At 49.7% G+C, this 23,453-nt stretch overlaps 1 protein-coding gene across 5 annotated transcripts in view; it reads right to left on the bottom strand.

Moving 5' to 3' along the window:
* BPHL (biphenyl hydrolase like) overlaps positions 1-21,970 on the bottom strand; it is a 40,873-nt gene extending 18,903 nt beyond the window's left edge. The window contains exons 1-5 of one of the 5 annotated variants that reach the window (XM_012521544.4): positions 21,584-21,734; positions 18,923-19,054; positions 15,626-15,729; positions 12,596-12,762; positions 10,303-10,456 (exon numbers count right to left, since the gene is read on the bottom strand). In XM_012521544.4, the coding sequence (XP_012376998.2) occupies positions 10,303-10,456; positions 12,596-12,762; positions 15,626-15,729; positions 18,923-19,054; positions 21,584-21,606 (580 nt within the window). In that variant the 5' untranslated portion in view covers positions 21,607-21,734. Of the gene's footprint in view, positions 1-10,302; positions 10,457-12,595; positions 12,763-15,625; positions 15,730-17,610; positions 18,863-18,922; positions 19,055-19,548; positions 19,879-21,583; positions 21,735-21,814 lie in introns of those variants that run through there. The other 4 variants (XM_071210954.1, XM_058285180.1, XM_058285181.2 and 1 more) reach the window with 4 other exon arrangements.
* Positions 21,971-23,453: the final 1,483 nt, after the last annotated feature.

The raw sequence follows: 23,453 nt of genomic DNA, 5'->3' as shown, positions 1-23,453 counted from the left end.
GGTGCACAGCAGGCCGCACCCTCTGCAAGGGGCTTCTGCAGTGAAACAACTCTCTCCTTCATCAGACGTAATTTTCGCAGCATTGTTGGAGTTGCAGTAATTTACGGAAGCTACGAGATGGATGTGTAAGAGTGTATAGGTGTGTGGGTGTGTGTGTAAGAGGAAGAGAAGCCTGAAAGTAGAGCCAAGAGCAGACTATTCAGATTCCACAAAAGCCAGGGCCATTCCAAGGGGAAATGTAAATATTAGCATGGGGGGTTGGGAGCGCTCAACCTGAGATTCCTGGATTAAGCTGAGATAAAAGTGGCCCCAAACTAGGATTGCCTCCTGGTTTCCAAGAGAAGCAAATACAAATTCTCCCTGAAGGAAAGTATTCTCAATTTATGTTCACTGCCACACAGAGAGACAAGGAGATGAAAGAGCGATATGTAGGATGGAAAGACAAGGTCTAATGGAGACTCATCAATCCTGGAAGGAGAAGAAAACAGGGAGAAGGGACAAGATGTAATATTTGAAGAAAATACGGGATTCCAAACCTTATAAATAAAGAGAAAGCCACACGCAGACATATTACAGTGAAACTGCAACGCACCAAAGATGCAGAGAAAATGTGAAAAGTAACCAGAGAGCTGAGACAGGCTCTCTCCAAGAAAGGACAGTGAGCCCAACCAAAACCCCTCCGCAGCAGTCAGAGGAGGCAGAAGGCGGGAGGAAGATAAAGGACACAACTGTCCACTCAGACTTCTGGCCTCGGCCAAGCAAGCTTTCCAGGATGAGGGTGGCAAGGTGCTGAGGGGCGGGAGAGGGAGGAAAAGGGGTAACGTGGGGCATTTGGGGGACACTGGAATTGTCCTGCATGACACTGCCATGACATATAAGCCATTATACATTTTGTCAAAACCTATACAATGGAACGGTAGAAAGTGTAAGCAATAATGTAAACTGTAGTCCATGGTTAGCAGCAATGCTTCGGTATGTGTTCATCAATCGTAACAAATGTACACACTAATGAGGGATGTTGTTAATAGAGGAAAATGGGAGGTGGGAGGGGTGCGGTATATGGGAATCCCCTGTATGTCTGATGTAACTTTTGTGTAATCTAAAGCTTCTTTAAAAATAAAGAAATGATCTTAGAAGACATATCTGAGATGAAAGAAGGAATGGAGGGGGTGGTAAAAAAATTGACAAACATATTGGTAAATCTAAAAACAAACAGCCCCACCAAGGTAATGATCAAATAAAAAAGTATACAATTTTCCTTACATTAAAATTAAACATTTCCGTCCATAAAGGAAGTGAAAAGACAAGCTGCATACTGTGAAAAGATATTTACAACATGTATAAACCTACCAGTAATCAGATCAGGAAAAAAGTCCTGCAAATCGATGACACTGTAAGTGTCCTGGCAGTGCTCTAGTGAATTGCAGAGGCTCCCTGAGGGTTTGCTTTGTTGTTACACGTCATAAGTTATACCTGTTACACGTTATGTATTTCAGATATTACATAATTTTTAAAATTCAATAAAAAGACATGCACTTGGCCCAGTGGTTAGGGCGTCCACCTACCACATGCGAGGTCCGCGGTTCAAACCCCGGGCCTCCTTGACCCGTGTGCAGCTGGCCCATGCACAGTGCTGATGCACGAAAGAGTGCCATGGCATGCAGGGGTGTCCCCCGCATAGGGGAGCCCCACGGGCAAGGAGTGCGCCCCGCAAGGAGAGCTGCCAAGTGCGAAAGAAAGTGCAGCCTGCCCAGGAATGGTGCTGCACACATGGAGAGCTGATACAGCAAGATGACGCAATAAAAAGAAACACAGATTCCCGTGCCGCTGACAACAGAAGCGGACAAAGAAGATAAAGCAGCAAAAAGACACAGAGAACAGACAACCAAATAGAGAACAGACAACCGGGGCGGGGGGGGGGGGGGGGTGGGGGTGGGGGGAGAAGGGGAGAGAAATAAATAAATCTTAAAAAAAAAAAAAAGACATGAGTAGTCATAACATAGAAAAGGAAATCCAAATGGCTCACAGATACACAAAAAGATTCTCAACCTTACTAGTAATAGAAAATTACAGTTTAAGACCATAATAAGAGTACATTTTATACCCTTTGACTGGCTATACTTAGAAGTCGGATAACTCCATGTTCTGTTGAGGAGGTAAACGAAGGAGTCTCCCGGGGAGGTGTAAATTTGTTGCTTTGGGAAACAATTCCTCACCTGTCACCCTCCTCGGCAATTTCGCCTACAGGCACGCACCCTGGAGAGACCCGCTGCTCATGAGCACCAGGAAACAGGGGCAAAAATGTTCACAGCAACGCTGGAAGCAAACCAACCGTCTGTCGATGAAAGGATGGGCCAATAAAACGGGGCCGATTTATCCAGTGGATTGCAATACAGCAGTGAAAACCAGGAAGTACGGCTACGGGCGACATCCTGAGTGAATCTTATAGAGATGGCAAGCTGGTCAAAGGACACTACGCGGGATGAAATCACTTCGTGAAGCTCAAAACCAAATCAGACTCAACTACCACACTGTTCAGGAACACACACATACGTGAGGCACCGGGTTCACAGCGGCACGCGGGAGACTCCGGTGCCATGGTGGAGAAGGACACATGCACTGCGCGCTGGTCTGTCCGTGGTTCGTGGCGCATTGGCAGAGGTCATCATTCAAGCATGCCGCGTGTACTGCATTCTACGTATCAAACATTACCCAACCCCATAAAAAATTCCACTAGGAAAAAAGTCGCCTGTGGCCTGAAGGTGAAGACCTTTCCAGGACCAGGCTGGCTGGCGTTCCGTGGGAAGGGTTTTTTTTTTTCTTGCTAAAATGAAAGGTCCTCCTCCTGGGACAGCAAGAAATCCTTACAGCAAATCCACTCGGTGAAAGCGGGTATGTGGTGTGAGAGGCATCGTGGCAACGGAAGGAGTATCTAGAGGGAACTGGAGGGAGTATCTAGAGCTCAGGGACGGGGACCTCCCGCTGCAGCCGAGCTAAGGCAGGTGCTGTAGCAGGCCCTGTGGTTAAGGCCATAAGCTTGGACGTCAGGCCGCTGGGGCTTCAATCCCATCGCCGGCACTTACTAGCTCTGTGACCTTACGCAAGTTCCTTAACCTTTCTGTGCTGCAGTTTCTTCATTTGAAAAGTGAGAATTATAATAATACAGGTAGAATAGAGTAAGCTAATACATGAAATAAGCTAATACATGAAATGTGCTAACAATGGTGTCTAGTACGTACCAAGCACTCGGGCAATATTGCATGTATTTTTACATATTATTTCTATTGTATTGTTTCAAGAGGAAGCCACTTTACCTCAAAGCCTTATTACCACTAAAAAATAAGTAGCAATTGTGTTTCAAAGTTAAGTTCCCCAAATAACCACTTGAATCAAATCGCTTGTGGATCCAGGATAGAATATTTGTATCTCAGAGAAAGTGATATATTAGTATTTGTTTGCAAGTAATTTGTGCTAAACCCTGGAGTGGGGGTGAAGGAAACCCATTTACTCAGCATTAATTAATGAGTTTTTTTAAAAAGATTTTATTTTTTAAAGATTTTTAATTTTTTATTTATTTCTCTCCCCCCTTCCCCCCATCGTCTGCTCTCTGTGTCCATTCACTGTGTGTTCTTCTATGACCGCTTCTATCCTTATCAGCAGCACAGGAATCTGTATTTCTTTTTGTTGCATCATCTTGTGTCAGGCACCACTCCTGGGAAGGCTGCACTTTCTTTCGGGCCGGGCGGCTCTCCTTACAGGGTGCACTCCTTGTGCATGGGGCTCCCCTACGCAGGGGACAGCACTCCTTGCGTGCATCAGCACTGTGCATGGGCCAGCTCCACACGGGTCAAGAGGCCCGGGGTTTGAACCGCGGACCTCCCATGTGGTAGACGGACGCCCTAACCACTGGGCCAAGTCCAGCTTCCCTAGCTAATGAATTTCTGAAGTCTGCTATGTGTGAGTCCCCACAGACGGAGACTTGGATGAGATCCGGCCGCTGCCCTCGAGGGCCGCACAGTCCAGCTGACAGCATATGAGCAACGGCCTTGGTGCCTGAGCATGTGAGTAACGGCCTGACAGCATGTGAGCAACGGCCTGAGCACACAGGGCGATGGGGAGGGGCGGCGGGGTCGGGGCTTCCTAGAGCTAACGGGGAGGACACCAGTAAGCCGACGGGGGCGGGGGCAGGAGGAGCAGGTGCAGCAGCAGGGCGTCCCCTTCTGTTCCATCTGCGGCTCCAGGTGGCTGCAGGGAAGGGGGACTGTGGGGGGCACAGAGACGAGCTCCAGCGGCAGAGGCCTGGGCCGCAGGGGCCTCGGTGAGCAAAGCCGAGGGCGAGGACTCTATTTATCCCCAAGGGCCAGGGGAATCCTTGAGGGCGTTTTGAGCACGATGAGATTGGTATCCTGCAAAGCTCCTTTCAGAGCAGTGCAGGAAAGGGACTCAGGGAGAGGCCAAGGGGGGGCCGGAGGAAAGGACGGTGAGTCGCTCTGCGTGGGGAAACGGAGGCGGGCATGGGCTCCCAGACGGAGCAGGGAGGAGGACGCAGGGGACGGGACGACCACAGCACAGGGCCAGGCGGGCGCTTCACCTCTCTGAGCCTGGGGTACCTCGTCTGAGAAACAGGCTAGTGGCCACTTTACAGGGACGCTGTGTGACCCGACACTTCAGCTCAGGTCCCGGGGACGCACCCGCCGCGCAATACGTAGTCATCAAAAATACCATTTGGAGGGAGAATAGTTTACTCCACTGGTTATCATTCACCAAGATCAGGAATTTAGCAGAAAGAACAGGTCCTAAGGAAAGATTTTGAGGTTCTTTTTGGACACACTGAGTTTAACGTACATGTGGGGCAACAGGGTGTGAAAAATAAAATTGGGTAAAAGGCCGACCATCCGGGATTTGGGAATCAGGTGAAGCCAGGGGTGTAGGAGTGAGAAGAGGCTCAGGGCACTGGGATGACCCCGGAGGGTTCCAACACTGAAGGAATGGGCACCCATCAATGCCAGGGAACAAGGAGAGAAAGGAGTGGGAGAGTCAAGAGAACGTGGTGGCAGGAAGCGGACGTGGCTCAACTGATAGAGCATCCGTCTACCACATGGGAGGTCCGCGGTTCAAACCCCGGGCCTCCTTGACCCGTGTGGAGCTGGCCCATGCGCAGTGCTGATGCGCGCAAGGAGTGCCCTGCCATGCGGGGGTGTCCCCCGCGTAGGGGAGCCCCACACGCAAGGAGTGCGCCCTGTAAGGAGAGCCGCTCAGTGCGAAAGAAAGTGCAGCCTGCCCAGGAATGTCACCGCACACACGGAGTCAGCAAAATGACACAACAAAAAGAGACAGATTCCTGGTGCCACTGACAAGAAGACAAGCGGACACAGAAGAACACACAGCGAATGGACGCGCAGAGCAGACAAAGGGGGAGAAAGAGAGAAATAAATAAATCTTTAAAAAAAAAAGAGAACATGGTGTCAATGAGTTCAAGGAGAGAAAGAGGAGCGTGAGCAATGAACACAGCATGTGTATATTTTCAAATGCCGCGGCATGACCCAGGACACAAAAGGCAGCAGCAACGCCCGGTGGGTTTGCAAATATGCAACGCCCGGTGGGTTTGCAAATACCGAGGTGCTGATTTCACGGGAAGCGTGGCCAGGGCCACCTCGTCACAGGTAAGAGGAAGTGGGCACGATGGCGGGGAAGGAAGGAGAGGCCTATGAGAGGTCCCCCTGTTTGTCTTGAAGGGATACTCAGAGTCACTGCGCAGGAAGTTCACACAGCGGAGCCCGGGGCAGAGGCCTGGAAGAGCTGGTAGTGCTCTATAAAAGGGGCCATAGTAAAAGCACGTGCCAAGTGTAACCCAAGGGCTCGGACGCCTTCACAAGGCAGGTGCTGCGGGACCTGGGGACTGGGGGTAAGTACACATTTCCTGGGAGGACGCGGCTGAACGGCCATGTGGGCGAAGCCTCCATTCACAAGGCACCGGCAAAGGCAGGGAGAACGCAGGTGCCTGGGTGGCAAGTATTCCATGAGGGAGGCACGCGGGACGGACGGAGGAAAGGGGCAGCTGAGGCTAGAAAGGCTGCCAGGGGCAGGCTGCGCAGGGCCCGGGCGAGGTGCGAACTCCACTGGAGCCGCCGGGGGATTCGAAGAGGCTAAGCCAGATGACGGGAGTTTGGCCTTAGACGGGAGCTCTCACATGGAAGACAAACCACCGTCAGAGGCCGGGTGCCTGGCCCAGGAGAGTGGGGCAGGGGAGAGAGAAGGTGTCCAGAGAATCCTGTCCTAGTCAGACGGACGCCTGGGGAGCCTGCGGGCCATTAGCTGAGGAGTGACAATGGGAGGGAACCAGCGAGCAGGGGCAGGGCGGGGAGGGAACCAGCGAGCAGGGGCAGGGCGGGGAAGGGTCGAGAGCAGGAGCCGCTTTGGACGTCTTACAGCAGATCCAGAGGGGGTGCTCCAGGAGTGGATGCGTCTGGCTCAAGAGAGCAACTGGGAAACCATCAGCACAAAAGCCAGGGCAGAAGCTGTTAAAAGTTGATGGTTTTCCCTGGGACAACGAACAGCATGAGATGGGGCAGGGCAGGATTGGACCCCAAAAAACACCGAGGGAGGAAACAAGAAGCAGCAGAAAGCTATGCCGTTTCAGAGGCCCCAAGGGACGGGATTTAAATAAAGGAGTGATTAACAGAGTCAAGTTCATAACAGATGTCTGCTCCAGCGAGGGCTGAACATCTCCTGGGCTTCCAGGCTGCCGGGTGCTGTGAGCCCGCTACAGCCTGTCTCTCCCAATAATCACAACTAAAAACTCTAGCCAGAACACAACACGCAACTCCCTAAGGACTGCAGAGAGGAAAGAGGAGCTGGAGACTGGAGGCTGAATCAAAACTTGAAGAATGGCCCATAAAGGGTAAGGGTTTCTCATTTTCCTTTTCTTCCTGTGAGTCCTAAATTTGAGCTAAGGCCAGTGGGGTGGGAGTGGGGGGACACAGAACTGCAGGAGAAAGCCCTCTGTATTGAGTCAGAGGATGAGAAGAGGCGGCTCGGCATGCTAGAAACTGGGCTTTCTGTTTTCCCACTCTTTCTGTCCCTGTCCAGCCCAGGCTGGGAAGCTTCCCTGGAGCTGCCCTGGCAGAGGGGCAGGCCAGATCCTGAGATCCGCAGGAGGAGGCGGCCCCCATCTCGGGCCAAAGAGGCCGGGAAGAGTGGCTCCCATTGGCTGGAGATTGGGGGAGATCTCCTATATGTATATGTATATGTATATGTATATGCATATGCATATGCATGTGTATATATGCATATGCATACATATTTAACAAATCAATTTCATTGATACATATTAATAAAGCGTACAATTCATCCAAAGTGTACAGTCAATGATAATCACACAGGTGTGCATTCATTGCTTCATTCATTATGAGAGCACAGTCATTATTTCAATAATAATAGACAGACAAGCAAACAAGAAAATTCCTCACCTCTCTATCTTCTGTTTCCCCTGCTGGACACAGCTGTTATTTCTGGCTACTTTTGCACAATTTTTTATTTATTAGGCAGTTTTACTGCGATACAGTCACATACCACATGGTCTCTCTAAAGTGTATCGTCAATGGCTTTTAGTGTAAGCACAATGTTGTGCATTCATCATCACGAAAACTTTCAGAATTATTTCATTACTCCGAAAAAGAAAAACTCCACACCCCTTGGCATGCCTTCCCTAGCCCTACATAACCACTACTCAAATTTCACCTCTATAAGTCGATTTATTCCAATACCTTTTTCACTTGATTTTTCCTGCCGTTTTGCCCCAAAGATGGTCTTAGTTGTAAACAAGTGCATCACAAACAAGGGAGGCTAAAAGCCTGGGAGAAACCTGTCTTTCTGGCCAGAGGAACTTAGAAAAGGAGACACTGAATGCTTCCACATTTACTTGAAGTGGTAAAAAATTAATTTTAAGTAGTCTTTAAAAAGTTAAACATGTATAAAGCCATCACCAAAAAATACAAACAGAGCCAAAAAACAAATAGATAAACTAAAATGAAATATTTTGCTTCACCGCTTTTCGGAGCTATGCTTGTTTTTTAGGCCAAGAGGATAGATCAAGTGAAGAGAGGAGAGAGAGAGAGGCCCAAAGGTCTGAGGTCCTGGATGGAATGGGAGGAGACGGCGCCCAAACCAAAGCTGGATGGTTTACCTTCACAGGACAGGTACGCGTCCTCTGAACCAGGTAGGAAAGCAAAAAGGACAAGCAGGAGCAAAGGTGAGCACTGGAAAAACTAAGATTCACCGTTTAAGAGTTTCCCAGTTTGTTACAACACAGAAAGATGGGTAAAGAACTAAAGTTCTAGGGAAGCAGATGTGGCTCAACCGATAGAGCATCCACCTACCACATGGGAGGTCCAGGGTTCAAACCCCGGGCCTCCTTGACCCGTGTGGAGTTGGCCCATGAGCAGTGCTGATGCGCGCAAGGAGTGCCCTGCCATGCAGGGGTGTCCCCCACGTAGGGGAGCCCCACGCACAAGGAGTGCACCCCGTAAGGAGAGCCGCCCCATGAGAAAAATGTGCAGCCTGCCCAGGAGTGGCGCTGCACACACGGAGAGCTGACGCAGCAAGATGACACAACAAAAAGAGACACAGATTCCCGGTGCCACTGAGGGTGCAAGTGGACAAAAGAAGAACACACAGCGAGTGGACACAGAGAGCAGACAACAGGGAGGAAGGGGAGAGAAATACATAAACTAAATCTTTAAAAAAGAGAAAAAGAACTAAGGTTCTATGCCAGAACATTGTCCATAAGCTTGCTCAAGTCAGGTGAACTGCAGAAGAGCTGAAAAAGACCACGAGGCAGGTGAGACGGGAAGGGAGGGGAAGAGAGCCACAGCACGGGGCTGCAGGGCCTCGCTGGACCTCGAGATTGCACTCAGGTCCCAGTTTCTCTTTCCAGGACCTCCCCTTGGCCCCAGATATTCCCAACAGAGCTCATCATTGGTGCCCCCCCACCCCAGGTGGGGCACCCACCGGCAAGGGAAGGGGTAATCGATAGTTTACTAAAAGCGACCCCGGAAGCCAGGGTACTCTCTCTGCCTGGAGAAGCCTGCACCGAATCTCGGTGTGTATTTCCATCTTTCTCTCCTGTTTCTCAGCAAGCTCTGTTCTTCGCCCCCCCATTTCCCAATAAATGCTTTTTACTGGCCTAACTAAACTGGTGTGTACTTAACAGATCTTTTTTTGTAACACAGACAAGAACTCAGAGGACTCCGACCCTTGCCTGTCTTCAGCCAGACCTGTGAATATTCTGGTGCAGAGGGTCCGCAAATGTTTTCTTAAAGTACATACTTTAGGTTTTGCCGGCCGAGAGGCAAAACAGAAGGAGAAAAAAGCACCTGCCTCCCCTGGCCTCGATTACCTGGGATGGGCCGCCTGGGGCTGCCGTCAGCCCGCTACGGACATACTTGGGACAAACACCGGCTGCCCAGGAGGGACGGTCCTGGTGGGCTGGGGCCCGTGGGGGGATGTGGGGTCACCACTCTCAGTTTGACCCTATCCCAGTAGCCCCCAGCCCCAGGGGCGCCCCCTCGTCCTGGGAAGCCCAGCTGTCTCGCCTTGGGCAGCTGGCCAGGGGCAGGTGACTCGCTGACCTGCCCACCCCAGACCAGACGTCCCGACCTAGCGCCCGACAACTGCAACAGCCGCCAGCCGGTTGGGGGCCGCGGGGTGGGCCCTGGGCGGCGGCAAGGCGCAGCTGTCCTCCAGGAAGGGAGGCAGGGGCCGGGGCTGAGCTGCCGGGAATGGCCACCCGGCTGGGTCCAAGCGGCCTGCAGCATCGGCCTGCTGCACGGAGGCCCGGAAGGAAGGAAAACCAGCTGCGTGTGACCCGCCGGCTGCAGACCCCTGCCCTAAAAACCCTCAAAGGCGTGCTTCGAGGACGACCTTCAAAAACGCGACAGCAGTTCCTTGAACAATGCAAGGCCTCGGATACCGAATACCGCGTTCCCTCGTCCACGGCCACGTTATTTTAAGCGAGGCTATTAAAAACGCTTCATGTCGCCTCCCTCTCCCCCGAGGGTCACTATCAGTAGTAAGTGTGAGCAGTGATGTTACTTGGCCTTTTCCTGAGCCATCGAAGCTTCGCTCCTGCCAAGAGAAAGCTTTAAAACAGGCGGGCTCAACTGTATTGCATTTCTAAAAATTCATAATTCTTCCTGCGTAGCAGGTGAGCAATGACTTGTCAACGCACATCAACACTAAGGGCTGAGAAGAGAGGGGAGAAGGGTTCGGGGTGCCAAGTCTCCCCCAGCCCACGGAACCTACCCTCAAAGATCGTTTCGTCCTGGTCGGTCACGTAGGCGTTGGCTCCCCAGACCACCAGTTTGTTGATGTAGGACGGGTATTTCGCAGCTGCGATGAGGGCAGTGATCCCGCCGTCACTCCAGCCCAGCAGGGAGACCTGCTCGAACTTCAGTGCCTGCGATAAATGCAACAAAACACGCGGCGCGCGTTACCGCCCCTCTCTGCGGGAAGAACTGATGGGGTTAATGAGCAAGATGAACACCGGGGGCAGGGCCTGCAGTCTCACTTGATAATTAAAGAAAAAGCCTGGCATCGGGCATTTGATGACCTTGGGTTTTCTCTCATTGCGTTTTGGTGTAAATTGTCATAAAAATCTGATTACACAGTATTGTTTTGAACGATGAAGGTGCTCTAATCTTCTGGTTGGATAAAATCTTAAGTAACAGAATCAGCAGAGATGAGGCTTTTTTGTTTTTGTTTTTCATTTTTTGATTCTACGGTCTTTTTATGTTTTAAATGTTACATTCAAAAAAATATAAGAAGGAAGTAGACTTGGCCCAGTGGTTAGGGCGTCCGTCTACCACATGGGAGGTCCACAGTTCAAACCCCGGTCCTCCTTGACCCGTGTGGAGCTGGCCATGTGCAGTGCTGATGCGCGCAAGGAGTGCCCTGCCACGCAGGGGTGTCCCCTGTGTAGGGGAGCCCCACATGCAAGGAGTGCGCCCCCTAAGGAGAGCCATCCAGCGCCAAAGAAAGTGCAGCCTGCCCAGGAATGGTGCCACACACACGGAGAGCTGACACAAGATGACACAACAAAAAGAAACACAGATTCCCATGCCGCTGACAACAGAAGTGGACAAAGAAGATGACACAGCAAATAGACACAGAACAGACAACAGGGGCAGGGGGGAGGGGAAATAAATAAATAAATAAATCTTTAGGGGAAAAAAAATATATATATATAAGAGGTTCCCATATACCCCATATCCCCCACTCCTCCCACATCAAAAACCTCTTTCATCACTGAGGCACATTCACTGCATTTGGTGAATACATTTTGGAGCCCTGCTGCACCATATGGATTATAGTTTACATTGTAGTTTACTCTCTCCCCCAGTCCACCTAGTGGGTTATGGAAGGATATATAATGCCCTGCATGTGTCTCTGAAATATCACTTAGGACAATTCCAAGTTCCAAAAATGCCCCCACCTCACATCTCTTCTTCCCTCTCCCTGCCCTCAGAAACTACTGTGGCCACTTTCAGAGATGAGTTTTATGTACTCCGATACGACCAACACAGCGTGCAGGGTGTGTGTGTGTGTGTGCAAGGACTTTGAGAACAGTCTGGCAGGATGCAAGCAGAGTGGCACACCTGAGATCTGCAACATGAAATAAAGTAGCTGCAGCTGTTAAATTCACTGACTGCACCTGGAGAAAGACTTGGCTAGAGACAGGTGGGAAGGGAACGGTATCACCGGGAGGTTTACGCTAGCTGTAGTGTCAATCGACCAGGCCTGGAAAATGAGTTCGGCAGGGAAGATGAAAAAATATAAATCTAAGAGGTGCTGCCTTGAAGTAAAAATAGAATGAAAGTGAAAATTAAGGTTAAGGAATTAACAAATATCAGGCCAGTCCAAGACATCAGCTGATGGGACTTAACTGGCATCAACTGCTATGGCTGATCATTTGACACTACCTTGTAAAAACAAGCTTTCGCATCTTCTGTAACCCAGCAGGTCACTTCCCAAAGTTCTATGAGACTCTTGCACATGCGTGCCGGGAGAGATACCCAGGATTACCGCAGCAGAACTGTTTGTAATTACAAAAGCTGGGAACCACAAAAACGTCCATGAACAAGCATGTTCGTGGCACACTGTTTATAATCATAACAACAAAACACTTAAAAATAAAGCGTGTATCTGCCATTAGGAGACAGGTGAGCTCAGATGTGGTACATCACGCCTTAGAATACTACACACCCATCGTAAGACGGTGTAAATTCACATAATAACGTGGAAGTAGCTCCTTGAAAACTTGTTCAATAAGAGGAGATTGGGTAAACATTACATGGATGGTAAGACACTGTCTTGGTATAAATTATATGGGTAGTGGGACTGGCCCAAAAGGCAGTGCCTCCAAGTCTTAGTAGTGGAATCTCTAGAAAGCAGGAGTGCCGGGAATGTCTACTTTTTTCTTTATACCGATTGGAACTTTCTGAATTTTCTAGAGGAAGCACATTGTGTTATCCTTTTGCAAAAAAACGAGATTAAACAACATGACTGAAGACAGGCCAGCCAGCCTTCCCTTGCCTACCTTCATCAAATCAACGGCATCCTTTGCATCCCTTTCAAAGAAGTCCACCGGGAAGTCCCGAGGCGGGGGCCTGGAGTGGCCGTAGCCCCGAGGATCCCAGGCCACCACCGTGAAGCACTGCTTATTGAGCTTCTTTATCTGCGGCCCAAAATCAGTCTCGCCACTTCCTACAGGGAGAGCCATGGTTACCCCAGGGCGAAGGCTTCTGTGGTTTCCAACACATTACAGTGAAAGCACAGACACACTCTTTTTTTTCCCCCATAGTAGCATTATTCATGATTTTTTAAAATTTTTATTTTTTTTCTTCTTCATTTTCTTTTAAATGTTACATTAAAAAAAATATATGAGGTCCCCAGATACCCCCCACCCCTCCCACATCAACCACCTCTTCCACCGTCGCGGCACATCCACTGCGCCTGGCGAATACCTGCTGGAGCACCTGCACCACACGGACAGTGCTCCCCCTGGCAGTCCACACTCTTGAAAGGAAGCAGCCCGTTTGTTTCTACACAGCAATGCCGGCTGAGGGAGTGCGAGAGCCGCATCCCCGCGCTGGGAGCGTGCACGCTGGTCTCCTAGCTCCCCCCAGCGGCTCCTTCGAGGAGGACAGAGGCCTGATCCTCTATTTGGTCCTGTATTATTTCAACACTTTTTTTTTTTTTTTTTTTTGAGGTACCGGGCTGGGGATCGAACCTGGGACCTCCCGTGTGGGAGGCAGGCGCTCAACCACCAAGCTCCACCCACTGCCTCCTCACTTTTGATCCCTCTGTATTTCAGCCCCTCCCCTTCGTCTTGGGTGATTTAATGCAACTGTAGAGAAAGGGACGTACAGCTGTCAGATACTTCCGGGTACTTTTTACTTTCTTTCTTTCTGCTTTTTAAATGACTGGTACAAAGGGGAGCCATCTCAGAAATACCTGCAGGGAAATTTATAAGATTTGGTCCAAGTTATTCAAAGTAGAATTCCAAAATTCTAGATATTCTGCATAGGCAAATGTGACAAGTCCTGCAGATTTTATTTTCTGGCTATAATTAGCAAGCCGGTAACTTGGCTAAAACACTCCAATCGGAGGGGGAAGAAGGTAAATGAGTTTGCTGCAGTAAAACAGTACAAATGAGCAGAACCCTACTTGAGTGCCGGTGATGGACTCGAGTAAGAACTGTGTTGTAAGGGTTTTTGAGGTACCAGGCCCAGGCATTAAACCTGGGACCTCGTAAGTGGGAAGCTGGTGCTCGACCACTGAGCCACATCAGCCCCCCTGGTCGGTTTTTGTCATTCATTTGCCTGCTGTCTTTTGTTTTGTTTTGTTCTAGGAGGCACGGGGAACCAAGCCCGGGACCTCCCGCGTGGGAAGCAGGTGCTCAACTGCTTGAGCCACGTCTGATCCCCAAGAACCGTGTCTTCAAACGGAAGCTGTATTTCCGAGAACGCAGAGCTCGGGCCAGAAACGAATACTTCAGCGCCTCGCCTGACACACTGGCTCTCTGAGCCAATGTCTTTCGAGGGGGTACGGGGTGATTTAACATGACCGGGGTTTTTCGTCCTTCTAGGACAGGCCTTTCCCAAGACAGGGTCACGCCCTCGGGAAGGCGCAGGCCAAGACCCCACGGCGGGCTCCCTGCGCGGCTCCCGCCCCTTCTCTTGGGCCCCGCCTGGAGGGGCTTCCGGGCCGCTGGTGGCCCGCCCCGGGGGTCTGAGCTACTCTGAAGGGGGTGTGAGGGGCGAGGTCGGGGAAGGGAACAGCCAGGCTCCAGGCCAACTTCAGACAAGCCGCTGCTTTCTGGTCGCTGGGACAGTAAAACCATGCGCCAGGGTGTGACAGCCGACCGTACAGACATCAACACCGCTGACCTGCGGGGAGGGCCTGGGGCTGGAGCAGGGTCTAATGTTGTTTTAAAATCTTGAATCATGTTAAGGATTTACTTAAACAAAACTTTAACAGTTAAAATCTTTTTGTTTTTTATGCCTGGCTAATGAAATCATGGAAATTTAAGCTAATAAATTGTTCGCTGGTTTTACAGATAACTTCAGCTCTACAGGAGCCACTGGAGTAAATGCTCTGCTATATTTTATTATAATAGGTCGAAGGAAAGAATGGGACTAAGTACTATCCAGAAAAGAATGCCTCAGAAGCTAGAACAGCACTGTTCTAAAAAATAAATTGGTTAAGTGGCACCACCAATTAATCAAAAAAATGTAGCACTTTATTTTTAGGAGGAAAAAAGCAAATCATAAGAAAATAACATTGAGATCACTGAATCAGATTTAAAAAAAAAACAAAACACTACTAAAACCCTTAAAAGCCAGTTTGGAATGTCCTGGGATCACTGAGAATTCCTTCCTTGAACCTTCTCCACATAAACTACTGCCCTGTAACACGACGTTGCCATCGGCTCACATCTCTACGCTCCACACACAAGAGAGGGCAATAGGTGAATCTAAGTTTGATTTTCAAGAAGGGTTCAAACTAAGGCTCATTCTTAGCTTTTTTTTTTTTTTTTTTACCAACAATATATAAGATATCTTTATTTCCCAATAGCCATGGGAACAGCTGTTATTTTACGTTTATTTAATTGCAGCCATCGTGGGGTGAGCGGTATAACATTACAAATCAAACAGATAAGCGACCACCACCCGGGGGACCGATTCCTTGGTTTTAGCACTGGAAGTTCCGTGTTCTGGAAAACCCAGGCTGATCCCCCAGCCACCTGCCGTCATCCCCCAGCCACCTGCCGTCACCCATCCCTGCGTCCCATCTCCAGCTCCCTGGTCCATCACTCCTCTCCCCAAACTGCTGGCAACTGTGGTTTCTCTGCATTCACAAGGTGGGAAAATGGGTTCGTAGAGGAAATTCTAAAATGTGCATCATAGCAGGTTGTCGACTTTTTAACATCACGCAAATTTAACAATAGTGAATGCTACTTAAACCGTTTCAGCCAAGCACTGGAATGATCACGCGTTGGCAGTACAGGCTGTAACTGTGTCGCAGGTGAGGGCATGCAGAAGAGGCCATGAAAAACCTTCCAGACCTAACATCCCAGGAAGCAGCAGGACCGCGTGATCTCCCTCTCCAGTCCGCTGGTAATGCAGGCGCACGCCGTTCACGTCCACTTTACCCAAAGTTACTGCGGTGCTGGAAGGGAGAGAGAGAAAACAAAACCCATCCCCAAAGTCAACTTGTTTAGCACAACAAAGTTAGTATGACAACACTGCCTTTTTATATAAACAAGTCAGCTCCAGCACCCTGCCCAGGCTTCTTGGATTATTTTGGCTTTGTGCCTCAACTTTCCCTCCTAAAAAAAATAAATGGCATGAGTTTGTATCTTCCTTACTAGACTTGCAAGACTGGACTGCCCTCTCAAAGCCCTGAGATGCCCACTGGAATCAGTGGCTAGGGAGGGACGGGCATAGGCCAGGGGAGCTGGCAGCCAGCAGGGCACCTGACCCTAGCACCATCAGTCTGAGCCTCAGCGGGTCTAGAGGAGCTGCTCAGACCTTTGACTGCCTGGCTAAGTGGCCCCAAAGATGCAGGGGGGCAGCCTTGAAGCCAGGGGACCCTTCGATGTAGGCGTCCTGTGTTTTCTGGCCAGCCAAGCATACTACCCACTACCTCTACCCCACGCCACCATAATTACTGAAAAGCGAGAACTTCTGTAAAGATGAAATCCTGTCTCCTCTTGGGGCTTTGCCTCATTCACCCATTTCATTTAAGAATGCTTAAATGACACGCAGTTCTGGAACCCAGAATAGGTTGGAAATAAGGCCTGTATGACTATTAGCTCATCTACAAAAATGCTAAGGAGGAAGATGGCCACGTGGTCGTCACAGTGCCACTGCCAATTTAATTATGAGCGTCCCACTCCTCTAATTCATTTTTATGAGTAAGGTGGCTTCAGGATCACAATGAAAGTCAGTAAATCCACTCTACTGATAAGAATTCATTTCAGTGAACATTTGTTCCTTGGCACATGTGCTTTGCTCACAATCTCGTAGGAAAGAAGACATAAATGTGCTCTGCAAACCAAGAGGGGAGGATAATATACAACAGGAAAAAAATGAGCTTGAGGCATGCAGTTGGGGTAAAAGCTCTTATTAGTATTTTCAGTACTTAGCAAATAAAATGAGGCAACTCCCTAAGCAGAAATGACTAGCACTTGCAGGCCACGTTAGTAATAACGCATGCAATACCATCATTTCTCTTTATTACACCTTGTGCCCAAGACTTTTTTTAAGGGACTCCCTTCCTTGCAGTGTCAAGGAGAAGCGTGTCAAAGTCGTTTTGCACTGGGAAAAGATGCGTGTGAGATCAACATCTTTCTACCTGTCCAAAACCTGTCTGTTTCCTGGACCGGTGTCCATTCTTGCTCTCTGCATTTCTCTGAGGCCCACAGGCCACCCAGCCCAGGGCACTGGCTCACTGTTCTTCCAGGGTTCCTTCAACTTGCATCAGCATTCCCAGGTCCTTTCACAAAAAGTCTCCACCTTCCCTCTGCACTGTGCCATATCTGTGTTTTGACTCCCCATTTCAAAGCTCTTTTTCTCTAATTACTGCCATCCAATACTTTTTTGATTACCTAGGAAGCATACAGAAGGAAAACCACATAGCCAAGAATTTTGCAGGATAGGAACTAAATGTCAGGAAAGGTTTACCAAGGAAGAAGACTTTGAAGGTGACTTGAGAGGAGAGAGAGCGATCATAGCAGGATGGGGCAGAGGTAACTGGAGAACAAAGAGAAAGTAGCATTTGAGATGAAATTCCAAAGATGGGTAAAATTCTGAGGAAAGAATGTGGTGGGGAGGGCACTTCTGGCAGAAGAAAAGAGCAGGATCCAAGGTCCACAAGCAAGGGGCATACGTGGGAAGAAGCTAGCATTAGTCTTCGGCCTGGCAGGGCTGTGGGGCAAAGAGGGAGCTAAGATCGGGGCTGAGAGTAGAAGGGCTTTGCAGCTGGGATATGAGTTTTCTTCAACTGTCCCCAGCACCGCATCATCAACATCCTGTATGTTGAGCGCACCGGAGGAGCATGGCATTATCCCAGCAGCCTGTCATGTAGGGTTCACGGAGGCTGCCAAAATCTTTTGTTAATCTCCAAGCCGGGGAAACAATAGAGAACTGTTTATGCACGAAAGCAAATCAACTGCAAATAGAAGGGAACGTTTTACTTTTAAAGATAACAGTGATCGAGTGCTGATTTATTTCCACACATAAACACGAGATCATTGAAGCACGTGGCGCACTTTTTCTCCGGCTTGCAAGGTGCCTTGTGGAGCGGTGGCTGAGACCTTGGGTAGACACAGTCATGGGGAGGGTGAAAGAAGACCGTGCTGTAAACCTTGGCTTGTTACTAGGGCTTCAGCCAAGGCATCACATTTCCCAAACTCTTAGGTAGGAAAAAGGACAGAACTTCAGCAACTTTAAAGAACAAAAATTAATCCCTTTCCCACGGGCTGCCAATGTGCCTCTCTACCACTTTCTCCCCTCCTAAGGAGCTCTCCTCTAATCCAGGTGTTCAGCAGAATCACCTGTGGAGATCTAAACATATACGTACCTTGGACAGTGTGATTCAGTAAATCTGGGGGATAGAGCCCCAGTATCTGCTTTCAAAAACACCCAAAACAGGGAAGCGGACGTGGCTCAATTGATAGAGCATCTGTCTACCATATGCAGGGTCCAGGGTTCGAGCCCCAGGGCCTCCTGACCCATGTGGTGAGCTGGCCCACGCACAGTGCTGCCATGCACAAGGAGTGCCATGCCACGCAGGGGCGCCCCTGTGTAGGGGTCCCCCACGCACAAGGAGCGTGCCCTGCAAGGAGAGCCGTCCCACGTGAAAAAAGCGTTGCCCAACCAGGAGTGGCGCCACACACAGACAGCTGACGCAGCAAGACGATGCAACAAAAAAGAGAGTTTCCCAGTGCCGCCTGATAATGCAAGTGGACGCAGAAGAACACACAGCGAATGGACACAGCAGACAATGGGGGGAAGGGGAAGGGAATAAATAAAATAAACCTTAAAAAAAAACACCCAAAACAAAACTCTACTGTACGATTCATTCATTCATATATGGTGCTCAAGATCGGCTCTCCTGTCGTTGGGAGTCTATCGGGGAAGGTGAATAATTAGACTTGCCACCAGCATTTACTAGGCAGTGTGAGGAGTACTGGGAAAGAGAAACTGGGGGGTGGAGGAGACCAGGGGGTGAAGGGGGCAGATATCAAGTCCCCCAACACCTGCAAGCCTGCCCGCCCGAGCCCGCGATTGCTAGGGTACTTGCTGCCGTCCTGCTAAATCCGTGGAGCTCCAACTTAGACGCGAATCGTCTGGCAGACCTTTCCATTTCCAGATGCCCAGGCTGCACATCAGGAGTCTCTGCAGTGGAATCCAGGCGTCTGAATTTTAAAAATTCCCCAGGAGGTTCCAACAGGCAACCAAGGTTGAGAACGGCTGTACGGAGCTCATTTCTCGGAAGAGGAGAAAAGGGTTCTTTTTTCTTTTGTTTGTGGGAAGGCCTGTTCAAGAGTGGGTCAGGCCTCTTTCTGTTCTTGACTCCCTTTTTGGGAAGGCTGAACAGGCCTTGCCATTCAGTTCCTGACTGAGGGGGCCCAGTTGCTCCTCTCAAAGGGGAAGGTCTACCATGGGGTGAGGCAAGATATCAGAGCCTGGGGCAAAAATTAAACTAAAAGTAACGTTTGTAACTATGGCCTCAAGCAAGTGACAGGGAGAAAAAGAGAGAAAAGATAATCTGAGAAATGAGATTAGAGCTCCACTTATCTCTTTTCTCTCTAGGAGATGCATACCATACTTATCCTCATTTTACAATAGAGGAAAGACTTAGGATTCAGGGAGGTGCCAAGATTAGCATCTGGGTGATTGGAGTATGGGACATGGGGCCACCGCTCTTAAACACTTTGCTAAGAGATAAACAATGGGGGCTACTTAATAAGACTCATCTTACTTCGAAAGTTTTACAGGTTATCTGTATCCTGTACGTTGAATTATTTCTTCTGGATATTCATTTTCTCTAAAGTAACCAATAACTGCAATGAAGCATTAGCTACCCTCAGAAGTGGCTCAGAAGGAGCGATGCAGCCACTTGAACCAGAGTCCAGACTTTTTTCCTAACCTCACGGTGTGAGAGGTCCCAGGAGAGTCGAGTCAATTGGGACTGCCTCACGAGGGTGGGGGCAAGTCCCCAGGGCAGGACGGGCTTCTGCCACAGCATCCCAAGGTTAAACAGGTTCTCCAGGCAGGTCGTTATTCCCGGGGCTCAGTTTCTGTAAACTAGAACCACCGTAACTGAACACAAAGTCCAATTTCAGGTACAAAGGGCTATTTGGGCCTGACCCAGGAACAGTGACAAATTGTGAAATCAGAAATGGGTCAGAGTTCCGCACAAGGTTTTGGAACACAACTGCAGGCTGCTGGGTGGCTGTTCCGATGCAGTTTTTACAGGAGTGCAGCCACGGGTCAGGATCAACTAACACCACGGGCTGTTTTCCTGGATTACATGTCACGGCAACTTGCAACGGCATTTATAAAACGGCAGCTCAAAATCCAGAGAAGGCTGTTTTACAGAGATATTTTAGGAAGAAGAATCAGTATGGTAGCTAAGTGACTGGGCCTTCCCTCATCTACTAAACAACCCAGCATAACTTTAATATTGGTACAATCACAGGAACCTTATCTCAGTCCCTTTCTACAAACAAGAAACTGGATGAAATGCTCATTTTCCACTGTTGATTTACAGAGCTGGGGCCATTAACAGATCTTTCCACCTGTATCAAAACCGTCCTGAAAATCTTCTAAAAATTCTAAATTAAGAGTAATTGTCAAAGGACCTAAATCTGATCTGAAACTCAGTCACAATATGAAAACTTAAAAGGCAGGTCAGATTTTTCTTCCTTTCTCCTTCTTCCAAATTAGTGTTCAAATCATAAGTTTCCGGGGAAATGGACTTTGGCCCAGTGGTTAGGGCGTCCGTCTACCATATGGGAGGTCTGCGGTTCAAACCCCGGGCCTCCTTGACCCGTGTGGAGCTGGCCATGCGCAGTGCTGATGGGCGCAAGGAGTGCCGTGCCACGCAAGGAGTGCCGTGCCACGCAAGGAGTGCCGTGCCACGCAAGGGTGTCCCCCGCGTGGGGGAGCCCCACGCGCAAGGAGTGCGCCCGTGAGGAAAGCCGCCCAGCGTGAAAAGAGCGAGCAGCCTGCCCAGGAATGGCGCCGCACACACTTCCCGTGCCGCTGACGACAACAGAAGCGGACAAAGAAACAAGACGCAGCAAATAGCCACCAAGAACAGACAACCAGGGGAGGGGGGGAATTAAATAAATAAATAAATCTTTAAAAAAAAATAAAAAAAAAAGAAGTTTCCACGTTAGCCCAAGGAAAGCTTTACACCTATCTGACTTTTCTTCCTAGTCATCAACGGAACCGACCCCAGGAGGAGTTTCTTGCACACATGTGTGTGTGCATTTATGTTTGCAGGGAACACAGGAAAGAGAGCTTCATGCTACTCTCTATTTTCTGACCAGTATCTCTGGGGAACAAAGATGCCCATTTTCAAGACAGTGGGTTAGAGATTAATCCAGATTTGGGTGGTTGTGTTTTTTTGTTTTTTGTTTTTTTTTGTGGGTGTGCTGCTGTTTTATCTCAAAGGGGGTTTGGGGTCAGAAAAGAAAAAGGTAGATTTCTGGGCATTTTCATAGACCTACACTATTAGAACCTCTGGCAGGGAGGACCGAGAATCGCCAGGGGATCCCCAAGGTGATTCTTCTCCACTGGAAAGTTTGACACCAGCCAACTCCGAAAGAACAAGGCTCAGGGGACCTGGGACCCCCGACTGGGCCCGTCTCAATACAGCAGCCTCGGGCTGGTTATTTTGTGAGGCAGGAGGGACTGTGGTCCTTGTGCCCGGGAAGGTGTGGAGGGGCAAGGCAGGGCAATGGGCTTGGGATTCGAGGGGCCGCGTGGCTCAGAGCCAATCACCCTACCTCCCCGGCTCTCCCGCCTGCATGACCGCGGGCTGCACGCGCGACCGCCGGGACGCCCCGAAGCTCGCGAGGCGCAGAAGGCGGGCGGCGGGCTCCCGGGCCGCGCCGAGGGCTGGCTGTGCGGGCCCCACCTGCGCCCGCCCCCCAAGGCCGAGGGGGCGGGGGCCCCGGCCCGTTGCCAGCCCCTCGGCCTCCCCCGAGCGCCGACGCGCGGGGGGGCGGGCGCGTTACCTGCAGGCGGCGGCGGGCTGGGCCCGGGGCCCACGCACCTGCGCCTTCCGGGGCGTCAGCGCCGAGCCGGTGGCCCGCAGCCGCAGCAAGGCCCGCCCGAGCAGCCGCGCCATGCTGCGCACCGTCGGCAGTGCGCATGCGCCGGGCGCCGCCGCGGGTGCGAGGCCTTAACGCGCGCGCCCGCGCCTCCCCAGGCCCGGCGGAAGCGCCTGGCTGTGCGGGGCTTTCGCCCAGACCGCAGCCCTGGCCCCGCGCCGCCGCCGGGCTGGCTCTCTCGGTGTCATCTAGGGCCCCACCCCGGCCCGCACCTGTACCCACCGGTTCGCACCTGTATCCAGGTGCAGGCTGGACCAGGGCGTCCAGGTAAATGATGGCCCAAGGTAGTGCATTTGCTTTGAGGGAGCATGCATTTTAGCGCACACACGGTATGTTCCTATACACTTCTCTCTCCCCGCTTTTATGAAGTTCTCTTTACAAATTATACATTTTTACATTACGAGGCCAAAATCATTGACTTATCGTTACTTTATGCATTTGCCTTTTCAGAGCCTGTAGGACAGGGCTTCTTAACAAGGGGTCCCGTGAGCTTGAATTGAAACTCGAAAAAACATTTAATTCTTGCCCGGACTTGTTGGTGCGGGTGTGATATATTTATTGAATGACACACAGTATAGTGGTAGTGTGGACTTAGTAAGGGGTCTGTGGTTTTCACCTGACTGGCAAAGGGGTCCGTGGAACAAAAAGGGTTAAGTTAAAAAAAAAAAAGTGGAGTTCAATAGCGCTGGCATTTATATTGATCATGTCATTACTGTCCCTGTACGATCTCCTTCTATGGTCTAGTATCCTTTTAACCTGAAGAACTCTGTTTAGCTTTCTTGTAGGGCCAGTCCAATGGTGATGTATTCACCTTTTATTTCTCTGAGAATGCCTTAAACCGTCATTATTGAAAGACAGTTTTGCCAGCTGTAAAATTCTTGATTGGCTTTTTGTTTGTTAGAGCACTTTGAATGTGCTATCCCACTGCCTTCTTGCCTTCCTGGGTTCTGATGAGAAATTGGCACTTAATCTGAGACATGCGTCTTTCATTAAATTTGGGACGTTTTCAGCCATTATTTCTTCAGTTATTCTTTCTGCCCTTTTTTCCCTCCTTCTGGGACTCCCACAATGTGTCTATTTGAATGCTTGATGGTATCCCACAGTTTCCTCAGTCTTCTGTTTGCTTTTCTTCTTTTTGTTGTTGTTTTCTTCTGCTCATCAGACTGAATGGTTTTGATTATCTTATCTTCAAGTTCACTGTTTCTTCTGCCTGCTGTTATCGGCTGTTGAACCCATTGGAGGGAAATTTTAATTTCTGTTACAGTGTCTTCAGTTCTGTTTGGTTCCTTTTCAAGCTTTCCATCTCTTTACTGATATTCTCTTTGTGTTCATCTTCTGTTGCCCAGATTTCCTTTAGTTCTTTGAGCATATTTAGGACTATTTTTCAAGTCTTTGTCTGGTATGTCCCAAGTCTGGTGCTCATTGATGGTTTCTAATGCTTTATCCTGCTCCTTTCCACCGGCCATCATTTCCTGTTTCTCTGTATGTTTTGTAATCTTTCGTTGCAACCTGGACCTTTTGATATTTTATTTTAATATCTGGA

This window comes from Dasypus novemcinctus, chromosome 22 (genome assembly GCF_030445035.2).
Source record: "Dasypus novemcinctus isolate mDasNov1 chromosome 22, mDasNov1.1.hap2, whole genome shotgun sequence".
Classification (NCBI taxonomy): domain Eukaryota; kingdom Metazoa; phylum Chordata; class Mammalia; order Cingulata; family Dasypodidae; genus Dasypus; species Dasypus novemcinctus.
The sequence above is the reverse complement of the archived record's forward strand: the minus strand, read 5'-3'. Positions and strand labels throughout refer to the sequence as shown.